Source organism: Astatotilapia calliptera, chromosome 23, assembly GCF_900246225.1.
Source record: "Astatotilapia calliptera chromosome 23, fAstCal1.2, whole genome shotgun sequence".
NCBI classification, from domain to species: domain Eukaryota; kingdom Metazoa; phylum Chordata; class Actinopteri; order Cichliformes; family Cichlidae; genus Astatotilapia; species Astatotilapia calliptera.
Window position 1 is genome coordinate 5,843,578 of NC_039323.1, and position 16,616 is coordinate 5,860,193.

A 16,616-nucleotide genomic window follows, 5' to 3' on the forward strand; every position below is an offset into this window, starting at 1 on the left:
GAATAATCTACAAACAAACTGTATGCAGAGGTTTGAAATAAGCTATGAATTCAGGTCAGAGATTTTCTAAAAGCAGGTCTCTGGACAGAAATCTGGAAACTGTATACCTGAGAAACAGGTAAACAGGTGAAATGGTTCTGGAGCAGACTTGTGAATGAGTAGCTGACTATTCAAAGTTAATGAAAATGTAAAAAATAAAATAAAATAAAAATGAAGTGGTAAACACATGTACTAGTTACTAGTGGCCATTGATGATGGCAGGTCTAAAAAGCTAACGCTCCAGCTCAACAGCTTTATGGTTTGCGTTGTTTCCATTTAATGACCTGTGAATTATTTACTGTAAATAATGACTGAAGAACATACACGCTCTGATGAGCATTGTGCTTTAGTTCTTTTGAAGTTCATTAAGGTGTAAATACCAGGCGCTGGAGTTTGTTCCAAGTTGCAAGAAAAGGTAGTTTCCGTCCTCAAGAAACACCCACCCACTTCGCTCTTTGACCAATCATTGGTCGAGGGCGTGGCCCAAGGACTGAGTTGTTTTATAGTCAGGCAGCTGGGGCACTTTTCATACATTTGTAGGAGAATTGAGTTCGTATTCACAGTATAATCTGACTTATTCTGAACAACGACACTTGCTGTGATGGCAAAGCGAACAAGGAGACCGAGGGACCAGCTGCCAAACTGTTACTATGAAGGATACATGGAGAAGAGATCATTCAATGATGAGGTAAATAAGATTTTTGCTTGGTTGTTTGTGCAGATATGTGACCGTTGTGTACTCACGCTTACAGCAAACATGTCATTATTTTCCATCGAGGCTTCAGGTTTTTAACTTTCAAACAGTTTAGTCAGTTTTTGAGTTTAAATGTCCATGAATTTCTCATAAACGATCAAGACCTGATGAAGCAAAGTCTTTCTATTGATTGATACTGTCCAAAAGAATTTACTCTTATATATAAGAGAGAGAAAAAGAGCAAATCCTTACAACTGAAAAGTGCAAAAATGTGACCACTTTTGCTTGAAATGTTGTCAAATTCGTTTCCTTATTGTAAAGCAATCAATTAGTCTGCAATATGTTTTCTGTTTGTTGTGTGTGTGTGTGTGTGTGTGTGTGGTAACAACAGAGGAACATGAATGATTGACCTGCCAACCATGTGCAGAACATGCCATTAATGTTCCTAACAACTGCCAACTGTTAAATATTTTTATTTACTTATTCATTTTAATGTCAGGGCCATTTAGTGACTTCAAAGAGGACTTCTATGCTTTTTTGGGCAATATTTCATTTTGTTTGTAGTTCTGTAGTTTTTTTTTCCTGCACAAGCCCGTGCTTTATATAAACTGTACTCCAATGTAATATTTGTACTTAGTCTTTACAACGTTATGCTTGAAATGATAAAACAGCACTGCATTGGCATGGTTACTGCTCAGTTACCCTTTAAAACAGATGTAGGTAAAAGACCTAGATAGAAAAAACCAGGTAAACAAAGTTGTTTACTGTGGTAGAGAAGCTCCTTGTCATTTTCACATTTTTTTTCTGCCTGTCAGACTGGTTTGACTTCTTTATTGCTTTTGTCGTAATCATTTGAGAAAACCAGGAACTAACACAAGATATAAACTAGAACATCAAGCTTTAGAGATCATAAATCCTGAGGGCTGTTCTTACAAGGTGTTACTGATAAGACTGTGCACATGAGACTGAAAGGCAAGCCTTTATCTCACTTTATAAATTCAACACAATTTGTTTGAGCTTGGCATCGAATGCCTTAGAGATTTTGCCATCAGCCTTAATATTTGCCAGCAGGTCACAGTGTTGGAAAATGGAAAAAGAGAGCTTCATTCGGGTCTTTGCTTTGTCTGTAGACCAAAATAAGATTAAATTATACATGAAATGTCTCTGGTTTTCTCAGTCTAGGCAAAACAAGTCTGGGGAGGCATTGTACAAGCATGTAGAGCAGAGTTATTAATATCATACACCTGTATCTGTTGAGGTTTCTCGGTTTCCTTTGCGGTAAAGGAATCAGTTGACTCATCAGGTCTTTCCCAGAAATGTCATCAGCCTGGTTTTTGTTGATGTTGTTGTTTTTTCCTTTGTTGTGTAACTTTGCTTTCTTCTTTACTTGGAAGGAAATAAATGAAATGGATAAAAGAAAATGGATGATTTTATTTTTAAAATATCTATCCACGTGTCTGGATTCGTCACTTTTCTTGAGCTGTTTTTCTTTTGTGTGCAGACATCTCAGAAACTGTGGACCGCCCTTTGTGGAAACACCCTTTTTTTCTTCAATGACAAAAAGGACTGCGATGTAAGTTGACTTAATGAAATTCACAAATTTGAATTATTCTTTTTAAAAAACAACAAACAAAAACCCCCCCAAACTTTTCTTGATTAACCCTCTTTGACTGTGTGTGTTTTATCAGTACATAGAGAAACTGGATCTCAGTGGATTTATCTCAGTAACAGATGAGACCAGACAGGACCGTAACTTGGATGCAGCCAGATTCAATCTCCGACTGAAAGGCGGAAATATCAAATTCACCGTAAGGGAATATGTGGAATACATGCAACTGGTCTGATTTCTATCAAAGGAGGATGCTCTGTTTTTGACCTTTTCCTCCTCCTCTGTCACTTCTTTAGGTCCCAAATGCAGAAGTTCGTGAGTTTTGGAAGGGCTATATCCAAGCTGTGGCTGAGGTCTGTGGTACAAACCTTTATCTCACTTTATAGAAAAATAACAAGCTGTAGATGTAACACAGAGTATTTAAAATTATTATTATGTATTCCTGCAGCTGGCTGTGCCCACCTCTCTGAATCTGCTGCCAGGTCAGATCCACATGCTGAAAGAGGCAGTACAAAAGGAAACTGAGAGAAAACAGAACAGCCCTCCATCTGCTGAGACCAGCTGCCCTTCTTATGTCACCCTACAAGCAGACATGCCAGCGTCAGTATCAAAGACACTCGTGACTTTTGCACTATTGCTGACTATGTTTATGGCGAAGAGGTGTTGCTATAACTGTAAATGCGTTAACTGGTATTTAACTGAATTATCTGCATTTTCATTCTCGGAAAAAAAAAGAAAAGAAGCCAGACATGTTGGAATTTTGTTTTCTTTGGAAAGAAGTCAAGATTGACTCTAATGCCAGAAACATTCTTTGCATATGCATTCCATTAGAATTTAATTATATACCGAGCTCAGCTGCTGATGAGTGACACATTTGTGTCATTCCTATAGCTGTTACCACAATGTCTCCCGCCTGGAGGCCGAGCTGCTTCTTGACAGAGAAGTCAAAAGAGGAAACCTGCTGCTGAGACCTGGAAGCGATGGGAGCTCCTTCGCTGTCAGCACCAGGCAGGACTTGGACAGGTACGCACACACATCGGACACAGATATAAACATGTACTCACTCATTCATACATAACACAAATAATATACAAACTTAATTCCCAAAAAGTTGTGATGCTGCGTAAAATGCTAATTAAAACAGAATGGAGTGATCTGAAAACCTCATAAACCCATCATATTGTTTATTCACAGTAGAACTGAAATATGGATTTATTTATTCTGTTTTTACGTTACGCTTTGCACAGTGTCCCAACGTGGCTGATAGCAATAACTATGCTGGTATTTTATTCAGGTTTAAAGTTTATTCATTTTTTTTCTTGCAGCCCTTTAGTCAAACACTACCGCGTGATCCGAAAACACGACGGCGGCTTCATCATTGATGTGGAGCCTAAAGTGAGTATTAACACCAAAGCCCAATTCTGGGTTCAGTTGTACATGTGTGCCTCAAAGAAAGGAGCAACTGAGTAACTTAAGTGGAATCTTTTATTCTCTATACAGGTTTTGCCTTTTTTTTTTTATTGCTTTATGAAATCTTCTGTGTGTGGCTTACACCCACATGGCAGTGACAAACAGTGCAACACACACACACTGCTGCCCTTGATAGAACTTTTTTTTTCATGGTTTTATTGGCGATAGAGATAAAGTGTTATGACCTCCTGGAAAACAATAAGGTATTTAACAGTAAAGGCTGTGGTGGGAATAAAATTGTCATGGCAGCAGATGATTGTTTTAATCTGGCTGCTGTTTTCACGACTCAGCCTGGTGTGTGTGGTTTTTTGCATTAGTTTGCGGGTACAACGCTAGGTTTGTGCTTGAAAGTTGCATACATTTCCTTCTGTGCTCTCATGACACACCTCAGTCTGTAAAGTGAATTTCAGCAGCAGTGCTCACTGCAGTTCCTGCAAGACATTTTATCGTTGCAGGTCCATAAATGACCAAGTCAACACACGCGCACACACACACCCTTGTTAACTTTGTGTATTTGATTATTCTCTCTGTGCAGGTCACCTGTGACACTCTGCACGATATGATCAGCTATTTAGTGACATCAACTGACGGAGTTTTGATTCCCCTCATTATTGAAGAACCATATGAAAAGAAATTATGTATGTACAGAACCTGATATAGTCCAGTCTCTATTTGTTCTTCTGTAATAATTATTCCATGACTAATATAAGCTATGGACTTTTTTTAACAGCTTATATTTCTTCTGATAATGAAAATGGAGAAAAGAGTGTTCAGCAGCCCTTGCAAAAAGGTCCTCCACCAAGCCTTCCTTCCAAGCCTCCCAAACCAGGTATTTTCCATTAACACAAACTCATACATCAGTCTGTTTACTCTGCTTTGTAAGCCTCTTTGTTTTGGTGCAGTTGGGAGATTCCTCCTTGAGATTTAACTTTAGTTTCTTCTTTTGGCTCTGGACTTTGAAATTAAATGCTAATTACCATTAAACTTTAATTAATTAAACTGTAATTTAAGAAAATCTGCACAAAATATCACAGTAAACAATCGTTTGAAATGATATTGAATTCATTCCAGACTCCTGTGACTAAAACATATTACGTTAACCTTTATTTACCTGAACATAATATGCCGTGTTTATTGTCTGCATATTTGTGTTTTCCCAAGGTTGCTGGTTGAAATAGTACCTGTTTTTTTGTTTGTTTGTTTAAAATCTGGTCATTTTCTTTCTTTATTTTTTATTAGGTGCTCCAATAATCAAAATCATGTCTTCTATTTTCCAGTCTGTAGAAAAACACCATCTCCTGAACCAGAGGAATTGCCAGTGGAAGAGTGCTTGTATTTGAATGAGAACTGTGAGTATCACCATTGTCACATGTGCCATCAATCAGCTCATCCATCATGAGTTTTTTGTTATGTTTCACAAGTGTAAACAGGTGTGACTTCATTTTTTCCAGTTACTGTTTCTAAGCAATGTCTGTGTTCAAACAGGGAATGAGGAAGCAGAAGAGACAGAAGATTCCTCAGTCAATCCGTTGCCACGTAAGTGGCTCTCGATCTCTATCTCGCTTTCTAATTTAAGAAACTATTGGAAAATATTCACTTTGACGCTGCATGGTTAATTTCCCCCCTTGTATGTGTCTGTCTTCACTACAGAACCAGAAGGGAAAACCCAGAAAATTCCACTCATGCCTCCAACTCCTGCACCTCGCAAATTTTTTCCCTCCTCCGTTTCAACCACAAAACAAGATGTGAAGGTGAAAGCCGTTACAGACCCCGATAATCAGCGTAGGTTCACTTTAAGGCTTTTTCCTACCTCAGTGAAATCTGAAACACATTTAATATTTTTCTAAATTTTTCTAAATAGTTATTTTTACTTTTTTCTCATGTTGCTTTTAGTTGCTCGCGCAACAATATCTGAGCTGAAACTTCGGCTGGAAAAAAACAAGGGCAAGTGCCAGTGACCTCTCGTGACGGGAGCCCCTGAGAGCAATCTCCATCTGTGACAATATGGCAAAGCTGCTGTGTCAGACCGTCCCTGCAAGATGAACCGACACATGGGAGCAGAAACGGGCCGCTGATAACCTCCCCCTGCTCCGCAGTGTAGCTCGGCTCTGTCGGCAGCACAGAAGCAGCAAAGCCTCTCAGAGGATTAACGTGCTATTGATTTTTGCTTCTCTTGGACACTCGTTAGCAAATTAATCAACTGTAAAGAGCAGTGCACATGTCACATTATCTATACCTTTCTCTTGTACATTTTGCACATTTGCCAATGAAAGTGGCACTTTTTTTCTTTGTTCTATTGAATCACATTTATCAGTGTTTTTAGATTTTGTTTTTTTAAGATTTCCATAGCTACAATGGTTATATTCTGCCTTACAGGCAGGATGTTCATATTTGAACTGTAGTGTATTACTGCCCACCTTTTTAGTGATGCAGCCCTATGAAGAAAAACAGAACTGCCAGACGAACTTTTGGTTTCTGTAAATGTATCATATAAAATTTTTATTTTTTATTTTTTTTACTGAAGTAAAACTTGCTCTTTCGCATCAGGTCATGTGATCAAGCAAATTCTAGTAGGTGCCATGCAGCAACAGGATAGGTTTTATGACGGTCTGTGCCAGGTCTATTTCCGCTTTATGTATTATTCATACAGCCAAACCTTTTTGTCCTCCTTTGTTGATTTCTGTTTTGAGACAGACATCCACGGACAAACACAGTGCTCTCACTCCTTTATTACCTCAATGACTGATACATTATAGTGGAAAAAATTAAACTATTTACAATAAACTCTGACATCTGTCAGCATGTGAAACAAAGTCAACAGAACTCTCGCTTCTTTAAAGCATCGCAGGCTACATTACTCAGAACACACGTAGAGGGAGAAATGTGGCAAAGCAACACTGTTACCGTGTGTTACATACAGCATGAGGTGGATGCTTCTCAGAGGTCAGGCGGTGCACAAAAACAGACTTCAGACTAAGTTTTCAGGGTTTATCGTTTTAGTTTCTCGCCTGGGTGGCTCCATAAATGGCTAATCTGTATTATATGATTTATTAGCTCCAGCTACTGCCTAGCTATTTGTTATATTTAGGACTAAACGCAGTCCACTACTCATAATGGGAACTCTTTGCTGCAAAAGAAATGGTGCATATACAGGGACAAGCATTAGGGTGCAGTTATGTGAGTATACAGTACAATCATTTCAAAAATCCTGAAGCCACATGAGCGCTCTGACTTCACTACAAGGAGTTAAAATGAAGGAAGTTGCCTCTGACTTTTAGTCTGTACGACAGACTCCTCCACAGATAACACCATCTCTGATTTTAAACTAACAAAACCTCAGCAGGAGCCAAAAGAGCCCAAAGTGTGGGTCCTGGCTATTATATGAAATACAATAGACACTGTTAAATGCACATGCCTTGGCAACAAAACAAATTCAGCATCCTAAATATGTTAATTTCTTGTATCTAAAAGCTGCTGGCAGCGATTCAGGTGTAGGTGCAGGTTGTTATTTGGGTTATAGACCGTATGTTGGTTGCTGGCTGGATAGGTAATAACCGCTAATCCAAATTTTTCTGACATAGTTTTAAATTGGAACAGAAAGCTTATTAGCGTACCCGATTTCATCTTTTTGGAAATGAGCAGGAAGGCACAGGGAGAGAGAGCAGACAGGACAGAGCGTAACCCTGAACCAGCAGCTGGCTGCACAACAGTTCGGCTGACAGAAGGATGGACAGCGGCCAGCGCTAAATCAGTGCTCTAGCAGCAGTGGTGCTAAATGGATGTGCAGAGACAGGAAACCTAGCAAGCCTACACCTACTGTATCCCCAGCATTCACAACAGCCAGAGTCATACATCTGAAGAGTTCTGTCACTGAGGGAGCAGCAGACCCACCTCTTCCCACCTAAAGTTCGTCTCTATGCAACACAGACACTGCACGTGGAACAGGATAAACTGTCATACTCCAGTGATTTAACTCTTCTGCGATATGGCTTCGACCGCCGTCAGGGCAGAGGAGATGATCTGCGGCGCTGACCAAGGCTGGGTGGAGGTGGGAGGAGTCCACTTGGCTAGGTGGATGGATGTGTCTAGTTGAGACTGGCGTTGGAGCTGCTGGTGCCGCTGTTCTTCCTCTGGCCGCTCTGCACCACGCTAGGAACCTGCAGGCCCGTCACTACAGAGAAACTCCCGTTCCACACCTGCAGGGGGCAGCACATGACAGGCAGTTTATTAAAATAAATAAATAAATCAGCAGGTGGTGCAAAGTTTTCAGACAAAAATAGGCTTGAATTTCCTCACCATGAACGCTGGGATAACTGGCTGCTGAAACTTAGTTTTAAAAGTGTGCATCAGCTGCTTAGTTTTGGCGTTGTAAAAAGACAGAATACCTGGAGAGAAACACAAAGGCAAACATACTTAACGGTTTATTTTATAAAGATTTTCTTTTTAAAATGTATGGAAGTTAAAGTAGCCTTATTCTTGCTTCACTTTAATCCACAAATAACGCTAAACAGTCTTTTTCTTTTATTTCATTTTGTTCCAGTTACCAAATTGTGGCTGAGGCAAACTAAATCTTTGAGTTCACCCATTGATCTGTTTGGATCCTACCTTCATCGTAGTTGATGTAGACTCCGATGCTATTTGGGATGGGACAGTCGAGGGTTCGAGCCTTGTTGTTGTGCTTGGCTGTGAGGCTCTGCTGCAACCAGTTGTTCAGGTGGATGCACCAGGAAGCGCTGCTTTTCCCCAACTGGTCGAATCGGCCGAGGCTCCGCAGGGCTACGCCCACGGCAAAGGCCTTGCTCTCCTTGTCGAAACGCACCTCCCAGTACTGCTGGCCAGCATCAATCACAGTGTCAGCTGTCACGACACATAAGGCCAGCGTCAAAACAATCGCCACTGTCTTTACGCATGCTGACAGCTGTGGTTATGTACCAACTGCCTTGCTAAGAGATGGAAATCTGATTTGAAAAGTTAGTTATGTGGAAATGATTTCTGTTTAAAATATCCAAAGATGTAAAAAGTGCAGTATTTAAAAGAAACAACAAAAAAACCCTTTGGTTTAAATCTGGATCATTTCTTCTCCTGTAAAGCCTTCATTACACCAACTAATTAGTTCACCTTGGGCGGTAAGGAAGATCAGATTACTTTATTGTGTAACTTTCTAACATTGTATCTTACAATCTACAATCTGGGGCGGTTTGGTAATGCAAAAACAAGTTTGTGTCTGTCCTTCCCTCTTTTTTTGCTGCACGTATTCTTACCCAGCACTGTGTACGACTCTGCTGTAAACCTGTCTCTGCCGGGCCGGGCGGTCGGTGCTCTCTTAGGAGACATCAGGGCTGACCTGATTACAGAAAAGACACGAGCTAGAAAGATTCAATATTTCTGAGCTTTATTCATAATGAGAGTTAGCACATGAAATCAGCAGCTTACAAACCTGGCTGGGGAGTGCATTGGTGAGTTGGTTCGGTTCTTGTCTTTTCGGATGTCCTGTATTTTTCCTCCGCTGCTGTCCCACTCAACGCTCAAGTCCTCCACCTTCAGGTTCTGATGAGCTGAAGCAGCATCCAGCTTGAAAGTGAAAGCTGGATATTGGGAAAGAAGCAACGTTTTTCTTTTAGTGTACAGGAAACTGAAAAGCCCCACATCTTTTGTCAGTCATAGTAAAATAACAGCAGCCAGATCCAAGTATTCTCACCGTGGGTTTCTAGTGTAACCGGCTCAGAGAACTCTCCCGCCACAGCCTTGTTACACGCTCTCACTCTGAACGTCAAGTACCGGGTGTCAAAGCGCAGACCTTGGAATTAGGGAAGTTTTCTAGGTTAGAAAATCTACTCAAAGTTTAACTATAAATGCCAAACATCACCTCACAGTCCTCTTCCTACCCGTGAGAGTGTGCTCCATCTCTCGTATCCCCTCCACCACCATCCAGGGGTAGTCCTCTCGGATGCGAGGTGGACCCTCGTGATTTGTGCGCCGGTGTTCTAGTATGTAGTGGTCTATCTTGCTATCAGGCTCTGGTAAACTCCAAACTACAGTCACCGTATTGTCGCACACCTGGCACTCTGACACCTGGATCTCAGGAGTAGCAGGAACTGAAGACAAAAAGAGTTTTTACCTGTTACAGATTGTGTCCAACGTCAACTTTCACTACTCTTTACTAAAATAGTCAAGAAGTGTAACAGTTCGATATTAAAGCTGCATTTAATACCACAAGGGGGCAGTATTTTCCTAAAAGAAGTCTGACATGACCTTGTGGCAAAATATAAATATTTATTTTATTTTTATTTTTTTTTACATGCACTTGATAAAAAAAAAGTCGCCCTTCTCTGTGCCCAACTCTTCACTCACATTCATCTGATAAACTTTCACCTTTTCTATTTACTGTATCCTGTTTAACCAGCAGTGTGTCTTAGCTCTGTGTGTCTTAGCTTTACAGCTAAAAGCAGGCGATTCAGATCAGATTGAGACCCACACTACATATGTAGGCTGTCAAACCGCAACGGTGCAATAACGAGGTTAGGAGGTCTCGCACAGCTGTGGAGTGATACTTCTCTGTGGTTTTATTGCTGTATGTAACTCCCCGTCACATCACATGTATTCATTTGACTCATTAATATAAAAAAATGCTGGTAAGTGGAACATACTGCAGGAAGTTTAACACACAGCAAGCATCGACCCTTTCTTTTGTTCTGGTTGAAAAAACACAAAAATGCCTACACTGCGCTTAACAACACCTCCAGGGTGGCAGCTTATACTTTATCTACCAAACACAGCCTGACCAGAATCTCTTAAGTATTTTTTTGAACTCTTAACTTCATTGTGTTGTGAAATTAAGTGTAATGTGCAGTGACTCATTTCGGGTTGTTTTATCTAGATTGCATCGTCTTACTTTTGAAATTCATTGAGGTGAAGTTAGACTACATGTACTGTGTAGCAGTTCAAGGTGTAACAATACAAAAGCTCAAATCTTAAAAGAGTTTTCACACATGAACTCAGGTGGGAACGTTAACCAGATTTCCCCCCTTTTCCCACATGCAGCACACCGGATCACGCAGCCTGCTTCAAAAACACTGTTTAGTTTAGGAGATCCCGCTGCCTGAACAGACGCACATCCCGCCTAGCTGCTGTAAACTCTCCTCATATTTTATCTGCTCTACTATATGACCTAGTGAAAAACTACCTGGACTTTGTACGAGGGAGCAGGCAGGTTACAGGTTGTTTAACTTCCGATGCGATTGAGACAGTTGTGCCCTCACGTGCAGCTCTGCTGATCAGAGAAACAACTGAAAGCCGACAATGACATGACTAGATGCAGATTTTATACCAAAAAAAGTAATTTTTCAGACAAAAACTGTAAAGTAATTAGTTACTAATTATAGTAAAATACTACAGCTGTAATTAATAATTACTCAAAGTAATTATTAGTAACTAGAGCTGTTAAGGAGAACCTCAATTTCAGCTCCATATTTAAATTCTTGGACTCTGAATCATGCTAAGCTACTCTTGTAGAGTTCAAAATAATCCTTACTAATCTTATGCTCAGCTGTACTGCAGCCCCTAATTTTATCTGACCTTCAGCCCTTCTCTCTTTAACTTTATTTATATAAACACATTAAAAACCACTAAAACTAAATAAATTAAACATGTTCCTGAATATTGATGCTACACAACATTTACAGCAGGAACCTATCCTCCAGAGATGAACTATTTCCAAAAGCCTGACAAAAAAAAAAGAAAAAGAAGAGGTACATTTTCAGTTTAGATTTAACAACCGTCACAGGCGATGCTCATCCGATTGCAAAAACAGCCGAGGCAAACATCCCTCTTTTCAGAAAGCATCAATCAGAGGAATGATCAGGAGTGGCACACTTTAATGATATTGAGTGTATGGAGGCAGACTATCTACCACATATCCAGGTGCAAGACCATTTAAGGCTTTAAACACAAACAGTTTTCCTTTATATTGGATTCTGTAGTGCACACTACCTGTAAATAATCAACAAGTAACTGACCTACTAATCTATGCAGTGCATTACAAGAGTCGAGTATAGATGTAACTAAGTGTGCATGTGTAACTTTCTTATCATTGGTTATCCCTTTTAAACAGAAGCTTTAAACAATCAACCGGGTGTGTAAAATTAAACAGAAGTAGAGAAGCAGAGTGCTGCTTTAATGTTGTGCAAGTCAGCAACTCCTTCGTTTCAGACCTGGGAGAAATTTGAGTCCTTGCAACATCTCCCTCTCCTGGCTGAAATCCACCATCAAGTGACTCATGTTGTCACTGGCTTTAGCCTTCAGGGAGAGGCGAAAGGCTGGAGCCATTGTGACGCTGTGGAGAAAGACACACAAAAAACACACAAAGACGTGGGGTGGAAACAAGTGCGGGTCTATTATTGAACTGAACCAGAGGGCGACAAAGAAGAAACAGGTGATTCTAGTACTGCTCACTAAGAAAAGACCACTAACTACATTTCTGACATACTAGCGCTGAACTCATCACCCTAATTCAAAAAGCGGAGCTAGAGAGGGAGCAGCATTCATCCAGGGAGGGGCTGACACAGGATGGCACAGACTCGAGATGAGAGTGGGGAAACTCAGAGACAAAAGAGTGGAAAGCTTCCATCGTGCTTACTGTCTATGAAATGGGTGCGGTGGCTACAGGTTTGAATGCATGCACGCTACATTCATTAGATGGCTCGCTGGTTACAGGAGGCTATGACAAAAGGAAAGCAATGGATTGCTGAGTACTATACCTATCCTTAATGTCTTTGGCCGCCTGGAGAGGAGAAGCACAGAGAGGGAAAGGAAAAAAAGAGGAGAGACACGGAGCGAAGAGAGAACTGAGTAGGAGCCCATCATGTTGTCATTCAACACAAAAAGCTGCCGGTGGCCATGTTAAAATCACTGCTAGTATGACAGCACAAGGAGGACAGATTAAATCGTATGTGGACACTGAAATTCACATCAAACGGCGCAGCAGCATGACTGTCAGTTACCTGAGTAAAACCGTCCGTCTCAGAGGAGCAGAGCGTCTGATTGGCCATCTCCAGAAGCTCCTCTGAACTCTCCAGGGCTTTGGAGCAGGCGCTCAGCTGACTCTGAGAAAAGACCAACTTACAGTCAAATGGAGCGCATCTGCAAACTCCCACAGGTTATTCGTCTGTATAATAAGTTGATTGTGTTGCCAGCAGAAGCCATGGAGCTAGCTGCATCATTTGAGAGTCATCGCTCAGTCCTGAGGCTACAGACGTTTTTGAATTATTGGTATTTTGACCTGAGATGAATGAAAACAAAGATCAGCCTTCATTCATGCAGCTAGTTTGGAATAAATGTTGCAAAGAAAGAGAGTAAAAAAAAGCAAAAAATGCAAACTTGAGATGAGTCATTTTCACCTCCTCTCTGCAGCAGGTACCTCTGGCTCCACAGCTGCAAGTTCCTGGCCTTACCTTGTTTATTGTTACACAATATGAACAAAAGTATCGGACCACGCCTCGTAATCTTTGAATTCAGGTGTATGAAAATCAAGCATGCAATCGGCCTTTACAGACTGCATGGCTCACTGAATTCGATGGTGCTGTAATAGGATGCCTCTGTTGAGATCTCTTGTAAGAGGCTTGTTGCAACATGGAAGTGTTTAGGAACCATGCTAGCTCAGCCATGAATTATATCGATGACATAAAGTTACAGAGCGGGGTCGCCGAGTGCATAAAACTCGCCGACGCTCTGCTGATTCAGTAACTGCAGAGTTCCAAACTTCCTCTGGCATTAACACCAGCACAAACACTGTGTGCCGGGAGCTTCACTGCATGGGTTTCCATGCTTGAACAGCTCCTGCAGGTGTAATGTGGAGATGGCTCAGTAGTTTTGAGGCATATAGCGTATATTTCTCTTCTCGCTCTCTCTCTATGGTCTTCTTTCTTACTTCATTTTTTAAAGCACTTTAACAAGCTAAAGCAATGTAAAGGAAAAAAAGTAAAAAACAGTGTTGCTATGGTGGAAATCATTGAAAGCTGATTGGAGCAGAAGTCACCTGATTCTGTACACACCACTTAAAAACAATCACATACGGACACTTTCAGTCTCCTTGCATCTTTGGGGCGATTTTGGCCAAACCATTCATGTTCAGGAGGTTCATGGTTCGAGGAATAAATGACAGTTTGGACCTTTTTTTTTTTTCCAAACAAAGGGGAACAACAGCACCGTACAGATGGTAGCAGTTTAAAGGAAGTGGCAATATTATTTGTCTTGCTCCATAGTCCCCTATAAATCTTTCTAAGCTTGGCAACGCACTTCAAAACATATTACTAGCTATTGTTACTGTCTTCCTAATGCCTCAGAGGCATTTCCAAACCAACAAATGACACATAAAGTCAACACACTTTCAAGAGAAGTACAACCGAACATGTGAAGCATTTTAGAATTCAGCTTGAAGGATAAACGCTTCTCACCAATATTATAAATTACAGTGGCATTAAAAAACATAAACGTTAAGACAAACACGATGATGCTCCACTTAAACCTGTTATCTGTAATTTTGTGGTTTGTATTCTGTACAGTTACAGTATTTTTTAACAGATCGTGTTAAAGTACGTTGCATTCTGCTTGCTGTTCACTTAGAAAAGTTTAGATTTTAGTCTGACTTAAAGGTCAGGAGGCTCCGGTTTTATCCTGTGAACCGCCTTACTCAATCAGTGATCAAGAGATGAGCATGGGATGTACAACAACAAAGAATGAAACAACGTCCCCACAAGCACTGATGCAACACCTGCTTTCGTATGCAGACAGGTAATAAGTCTAAGCCATGCAATGATGCCCCCCCGATTAAAAAGATCTAGACTTTTCAAATCAAGAAACAATAACGGCTACCTGCAGCTCATAGGTACGGCTTGCTCGCTCCTGTTTGATACGGGTCAGCATATTTTCTTTCATTTCGTCCAGAACAGCATGGAGGGAGCTGCATTCAGACTCCAGGTCCTCCTGCACCCGGTTGGAATTTGCCTGGTGTCGCAGCAGAAAAAAAAAGTTCAGGGTATCATTTGAGATCAAATTTAACTTGAGCCCTTCGCGTTACTGTACCTCCAAGTTGTCCAGACTCTGCTTGAGAGTGCAGATGAAGTTGGAAATCTCCTCATTCTTCATGGCCAGTGTGTGGGTGATCTTCCGCAGAGATTCCTGAAGAAAAAGACAAAATTTTCCTTTAGTCAATTCAGATTTTTCTTAACATTTCTGCTTTGAACTCACACACAATCTGACCCTTCCAGGCAGGCTCAGGATCCCTGTATTAGCGCACAGGAGAGCCTCCTCTGTGGATAAGATGTGTTAATCAGCCCTTGTCTGATGAGTGGACACATAACGCTTTAGGCTTTGAGCTCCCTTTTAAACAGATGAGATCAGAGAGGGACCTACCCTCGGTGCACAGGGAGGGCGGAAGGATGCGCATTTATAATTTAATAATGCAGCTCCGCAATCGTTACGCAGGCGACTTCAAAGACCGGACACACAATATTACACAGAAAAACCCACACTTTTGATTTGCTGCCACTCCTGCTGCACTGCTCCGACGCCACAGTGAAAAAGCCCATTCATACAGAAGAACTGTGCAATGTTTGTTGATGGAAGAGGAGCTACGCCAAGGCCCCCTTCCCCACGTCCCCGACTGCTACACCGATACTTGTCGATAAGAAAGCGGTCGATAGCGAGCACAGAAACGACCCCACATCCACCCGAACAAACACCGAGTACAAAAACAAGACGACTGAGGAATTCAAGCCCATGCTGCATCCACAAACTCCCTCATATCGCCGCGTCTCCCCCTCCTTCCTTTGTACACTACGCCCTGAAACGGCTTCCCCCATCAGAGACACCTGTTCCCCCGGCTCCGGCTCACCTTCTGGTCTCCCATCTTGCAGTCAGGTGCACCGGCGCGGTCGCAGCTCCACACACCGCCAGTATGTCTCCTCCGTCCCCCGGTGTTTGGTGTATTAGCACGGCGGAGCTGGTACTGATGCTGCCGGAGAGCAACGCATCTTCGGACGGACACCAACCACCAACGCCTTTGGGCCGTAGTAAGCGGGGCGCATGCGGCACGGGGGGATTCTGGGTAGTGATGTTCTGGTGGCGCGGGTGAGGGATGCTGCTTTCAGGTGCAGTCAGAGAAAGGACAACGCGATAGATAGATAGATAGATAGATAGATAGATAGATAGATAGATAGATAGATAGATAGATAGATAGATAGATAGATAGATAGATAGATAGATAGATAGATAGATAGATAGATAGATAGATAGATTTTAAATAGCCTATATAACACAATACAGAGCCATTTAGGGTCCCAATAAAAATCTTCTTGGATATGGTTTTAGGTTTTCCTGTTATTTATAAAATCTCTGTATCTACTTTAGCTACTAAAAAGACAAAACTCTGTGTCTGCTTCCTTCTTTCTTTTTTCTTTGTAGAGGACACAAATGAATGTCTTCTAAATAATGCAGGAGAAGGCTCCACCTGAAATCTACATCTATATTACCAGATAAGTCGCCACAGCAGTGCTGGAGCCTATATCTCCCTAAATACTGATTTATTTATTCAGCATCTCTAATCTGAGATGTAAAACTGAGCGCATGGTTGGTAATAGTATGGTGAACCATATTATGAATTTGGATGATCTTGTGGTCTCTAGCCGTGGTAGTGCTGGTCTCTATTAGCTTCTTCACATATGTTGTGGATTAAAAAAAAAAAAAAAAATCATATACAGTGTCTGTAAGAGCGATGTTATTATTTATAGAACCAAGGAAAACAAACAT

At 41.3% G+C, this 16,616-nt stretch overlaps 2 protein-coding genes across 2 annotated transcripts; one reads left to right on the top strand and one right to left on the bottom strand.

The window, feature by feature from the left end:
- Positions 1-468: 468 nt before the first annotated feature.
- On the top strand, positions 469-6,625 carry LOC113016512 (signal-transducing adaptor protein 1-like). Its single transcript, XM_026159390.1, has 13 exons — positions 469-727; positions 2,235-2,306; positions 2,422-2,541; positions 2,639-2,695; positions 2,791-2,942; positions 3,234-3,365; positions 3,668-3,737; positions 4,348-4,450; positions 4,543-4,641; positions 5,090-5,161; positions 5,298-5,348; positions 5,463-5,594; positions 5,706-6,625. The coding sequence occupies exons 1-13, from the start codon at positions 641-643 to the stop codon at positions 5,768-5,770; spliced, it is 1,212 nt and encodes a 403-aa protein (XP_026015175.1). The 5' UTR covers positions 469-640; the 3' UTR covers positions 5,771-6,625.
- fsd1 (fibronectin type III and SPRY domain containing 1) lies at positions 6,527-15,921 on the bottom strand. The gene is made up of 13 exons (XM_026159389.1): positions 15,703-15,921; positions 14,892-14,987; positions 14,682-14,813; positions 12,812-12,913; positions 12,569-12,591; positions 12,023-12,144; positions 9,698-9,907; positions 9,511-9,609; positions 9,250-9,397; positions 9,074-9,156; positions 8,418-8,669; positions 8,109-8,197; positions 6,527-8,008 (listed from the first exon to the last, which is right to left on the bottom strand). Exons 1-13 carry the CDS (start codon positions 15,715-15,717, stop codon positions 7,898-7,900), a joined length of 1,482 nt encoding a protein of 493 aa, XP_026015174.1. The 5' UTR covers positions 15,718-15,921; the 3' UTR covers positions 6,527-7,897.
- Between the last annotated feature and the right edge of the window lie 695 nt (positions 15,922-16,616).